Raw genomic sequence first — 4,864 nt, forward strand, 5'->3', positions numbered from 1 at the left:
TACAAGATTCTTTTTTATATATATATAATGATATTTATTCTTAAAATGTCAAATGTCCAAATTCGATCGGAAACAATGTAATGCCTACTGTTGAAACTTCTCTTAAAGTTTCGCTAAGTTTTATCCATCAAAAACACAAAAATATGCCTACAGAAGGAGAGGATCATCCCCTCGTTGAACAAGTTATGAATCTAATGAAAAGTAAATGGAATCAAACAGCAGAAAGGGAAGGAAGGGAGAAAACAACCTTAACGTACAACCCAATTTTCATTGACTGCCGTATACTTTAAGTCCGAAAGATAAATATTGTAAAAAAAAAAAACAATATAGTCATCTAGACAACAAGCTTAGTAGTTGATAGTGTAGCCTTGTATTTCTTGTTGAGGAAATACGGTAACGCTCTCTAAATATTTTTATTCAGTTGTTTCTACATTTTGTTGTATTATAAATAGCGATGGGGATTGAATAATTAAGTCATTAGGCTCAAAATCAGTATCAAGGCCCATGAAATCTCCTTAAGGGCCCAAATCAAAGTAGGACTCCCATGCTCTTAAGGGAGGCTTGGCCCAAAGAGAGGCCGAGCTAGTGGTCATCCCCAACCGAGGGTGGATTTCAATCACAACTTATCTCCGGGATTACCGCTCCATGTCAAGTTAAGAGTACGGTCAGAGCCACGTGGAGGTCCCATGTGAGTCCCTTCGGTCCATACAAGTTGTCCTCTATAAATAGGGGCAAAATGCACCTCTAAAGGTATCCAATCTCTAACTCTCGAAGAACCTTCTCTTCCTACAAATGATTGACCAAAGAAAATTACCTCATGAGATACTCGTTCGACACCAAAATGAGAACAAAGATTGATTTAGGCATCAAAGGGTCGGGGATTCTTGTTTTAGGAGTTGAGCCAAGAGGAATGAACAGAGCATTGACGTCGGACAGAGCTTGGCCAATCACAAAACATCGATTAATCTCGTTTAATTTATATTAAGCATTGACTACATTTTTACTCGAAACAATTGACTACGTTTTATTTTGCAAGAAAAAATAATTTCATTTGTAGATAAATCTTTCCTTATTGTACCACCACCTTCGAAGTGGAACTACAACCTCACATGCCAGCACATCGACCCCTTACGATTCAGTACACTACATAATTCACGTTACTAAAGGGACCTTTTGTGCTCCTTTTTGCCCTCAATTATAAGATCACCATCATTTTCCAACCCCATTTTAAACAAAGAATATACATATAAAAAATATTCTAATGTAAAACTACAGCCTATTCAGTCTTCACTCTTCACATGTACCGTTCCTCTAAACAAATCAAAAAATGCCACGTCGCCAATGTTGTCCCTCATGTCAGAAATTCCAGCGCAAGTGACACTGTAAATCCAACTGTCTTCCACTACGTATTACTCTACTTGTATATATATACACTCTCCCATGCACATGACCTATCTTCTCGGGAAACACAACCTGGCTACTTTTTACCAATAAGTGACTTCCACGTGTTAATAACTCATTCGTCAGAAACTCCCAAGTTTAAATGGTGGGCCCCAAGATTTAGCTTCTGATTTAAAGAGCGTAGGACATGCCATGTTGCGTCGCCAGCGTGGATCTTGTTGTTGAAAAGTAGGGCCCGCCTTACGTCAGGGTCCCACAGATTCCTTTGTATAGTCGTAAGATTGGTCCTTGCCACGTGGTCAAGGATTTTACCTAGATTTACCACATCATTTTCAGCAACCGTTAAAGAGATCTCCGGCCACGGGATGGCGTCGTTAAATGGTAACCGGATACCGTCTGCGATGATGACTGGAATGCAGCCCAATGCAACAGATTCAACTAGTCGCGGACTCCATGGGGCCCACCCCAATGGACATAAACAAAAGGTTGAACGTGCTATTTCGGATTGGTAACCCGCATACCTATTCCTCTTCAAGTAAAATTTCTTGTTATTGTTGTATTTCCGCCATATTTGAGTCCTTACCGCCCTACATAACACAGGTATCTCACTAAATTAAAAATTTAGAAAAAAGAAATATCCATATGAATTATATATACTCAGATATATCGGAGCAATATACTCAGATAATATCCATTTTGGATATTATTGAAAATATCCAAAATGGTCAACTATAATTCGATAATCTATACGTAATAAAATTAAAAGATAATGTCAAATTTGATGGCAGAATAGCATTAAAGATGATAATGACTTTTATAAACCATGAAATACTTTACTTTGAATCAAATACCGAGTACTCCGTATTATTCAAGTCATTACCACACTAAAAGTCAATTGATCTAGAATAGGCATGCATGACCAAATTGCGTAATAATTTCTCAACAATAAAGGGGCAATATGGGAAATAAAGAAGTAATCTAAAAAAAGAGTTCAGGTTTGTTACTTGCTGTAATAACGGCCGCTGACATTTTTAGGATGAAGTTCCATTTTACCCCTGAAGAAGGCAAAAATATCACGAGGACCACCTAAAGGCCATTTCTCCAAAGTTGACCTTACACTTTGTGGAGGTATATATGGTGGAATGACCACGTTTTCTACCTCTTGGCATGGGTGCTGGTATTCCACTCCAAACGTTTGCAATATTATTGACTTCCTCATTATTTCTGGTATTCCATCTTCTTTTGCAACATCCTCCTATAATATTTGTCAATGAAAACAAAATCAATTATATCGCCCAATTATACGATCATTGTTAAATTAATAACATAATACGGAGTAAAACATTAAAGATAACGTCCCTCCGGGTCTACAACCAAGAATTGACCGATTGTAGACCCGACATGTAAAATCATAGGGACTTCCGATTGAGAATCATATATTAGTCGAAATGTCATAATTTAGATACAAAAACAAGAAAAGTTCAAAGCTACTTTCCGATTGGATAATCATGTACGAGTACTATTTAATCGTATTAGATAAGGCAAAATTCTAATAAAATTTAATTTTATAATATGAATGATATTTATGGTGGGGTTTATAAATTTGGAACATACACTCCATAATCTAAATTCCAAAAGTGGGACAATCACAACTAAACTTCACATGTATCTTGCATAATTCTATCGATAGATTACCCCAATTGTCATGGGACAATCTTAACTATGCTCACATGTACCGTTCTCCCAATGTTCTCGTGCGTTATTTAAGACAGACACATTTAACTACATTCACATGCACAAACTCCTCTACCCAATCGCCTAATAATTAGGCGATTTTAAGACGGATATATCCATCATTTCAAAGCATTTTAACTTTTAATCACCACAGATTAATTAAACTCAACTCATAATGTTATTAATTGAAAAGTACTACCTATGTCCTAAATAATTGTTTGTAAATGGTATCTAAATCAAAGGTAAACAAATAATTATGATTAAATTATGACCTTATTTAAAAAAAAAATGTAAAATAAATTGATAAAAAGAAGGGAAAGAAAAAGTTACCAAGGTATGGAAACAAGCACCAAAATCATGAGAAGCGACAAAGACATGGTTTGAACCAAGAGTGCGATTCCAGAAAGGAAAGTTAGAGGAAATGAAATGAATGGCGGAGGAAATAAGGGAACGAGCATGACCAATTGCAGGGAAGCCATTAATGGTACTAAAATTGCAAGAAACGTAAACCGGTACAAAGAAGAAATCAGCTTCGTTCGGGTCGAATGTTCGGGCTTCGCTTTCTAACAATGCTTTGTGAATGGCTACCTCTGATGCAAATAAATGTTTGCTGCATCTCTCGTTTTGCAACCATTGTTTGTTGTATTTTTCTGGTAATTCGTATACATATACCTTCAACTTCAAATCTACAAGTAAACACAATAAAACAATAATAAGATTAGAACCCGTAAAAATAAGCGATATTAATTATTGTATAAGACGGTCTTATATGTTATATATACCTGATTGAATCTGGGGTGAATATTGTTGAATAAGAGAGCGGGCGGGTTTGAAATTGGGAGAGTTGTTGTTGTTGGTTTTGAAAGAAGGAAAAGAAAAGAACAAATAAAAAGAAAGAAAAAACCAAAGAAGCCATTTAAAAAATCTATGATAAAAATGGTGGAAAATTCTTTTATTGTTATTGTTGTCTTTAGCTCTACCATGTTTGTAATTAGAGTTTAGAAACTTCATTTTGACATAGAAACCTTGTCTTCGTTTAGTGGGTCGATTCAAATCCTCCATTTTTAGGCAACGATTATTTAGGGGAAGAATGAATGTATGTATGTAATAGTGGTTGAGATGAGGTTTTCTTTGTTTGGTTTATGAGGGGATCAAGTGAAAATTAAGGTACTAGGATGGATTTGTTTGTTGGAAAATGAAAGATTTAGTTGGGGAGTTGGTTTTTGCTTGGAGATTAAAATTTATCAAGTTTTAGTTGGGGGAGTAAATGATACTCGTACTCTTTCTTCTAGAGTTTTATTATTAGGAAGGAGGAGTACTATTGTATTGGTTTTTGGTTGAGTTGGGTGTTGTTTGTTTAGGAAAGAAAACGAAAGAAAGTAGTTAATGGTAAAGTAGCAAGAGTGTGTAGGTTTGTGTTGGAGTATTTCTGTATACACAAATTCTCATATAGACGGATACCATTTCCTCTCACAAAATACCCATTTGCCATAAAGTGAGAAACACATGGGGGTATCCCACCTTATCCCTTCTACCCATTTTATTAGAGCTTTTTACCCGTCTGTTCGCCCCACCCGTCTATACGACCTATTGTTCTGTGTATACATGGTGTTTGTATGATGATACTCCCTCCGTCCCGTTTAATTACTTCGTATTATCTTTTGTTTTTATCACAAAAAGTCAAAATTCAAAGAAATGTAGGGGATAAATTATTAAATGAAGGATCAAA

The 4,864-nt window shown here is 35.7% G+C and overlaps 1 protein-coding gene across 1 annotated transcript; it reads right to left on the bottom strand.

Moving 5' to 3' along the window:
* Positions 1-939: 939 nt before the first annotated feature.
* On the bottom strand, positions 940-4,555 carry LOC141596075 (putative glucuronoxylan glucuronosyltransferase IRX7). Its single transcript, XM_074416098.1, has 4 exons — positions 3,918-4,555; positions 3,466-3,821; positions 2,406-2,656; positions 940-1,988 (listed from the first exon to the last, which is right to left on the bottom strand). The coding sequence occupies exons 1-4, from the start codon at positions 4,195-4,197 to the stop codon at positions 1,517-1,519; spliced, it is 1,359 nt and encodes a 452-aa protein (XP_074272199.1). The 5' UTR covers positions 4,198-4,555; the 3' UTR covers positions 940-1,516.
* Between the last annotated feature and the right edge of the window lie 309 nt (positions 4,556-4,864).

This window comes from Silene latifolia, chromosome 1 (genome assembly GCF_048544455.1).
Source record: "Silene latifolia isolate original U9 population chromosome 1, ASM4854445v1, whole genome shotgun sequence".
In the NCBI taxonomy this organism is placed as follows: domain Eukaryota; kingdom Viridiplantae; phylum Streptophyta; class Magnoliopsida; order Caryophyllales; family Caryophyllaceae; genus Silene; species Silene latifolia.

Coding starts and splice junctions, on each gene's coding strand:
- LOC141596075 (XM_074416098.1), bottom strand. CDS start 4,197: ATGGAGGATTTGAATCGACCCACTAAACGAAGACAAGGTTTCTATGTC. Junction 3,822..3,917: donor TTCACCCCAGATTCAATCAG/GTATATATAACA, acceptor GTTTACTTGTAG/ATTTGAAGTTGAAGGTATAT. Junction 1,989..2,405: donor AGCGGCCGTTATTACAGCAA/GTAACAAACCTG, acceptor TGTGTTATGTAG/GGCGGTAAGGACTCAAATAT.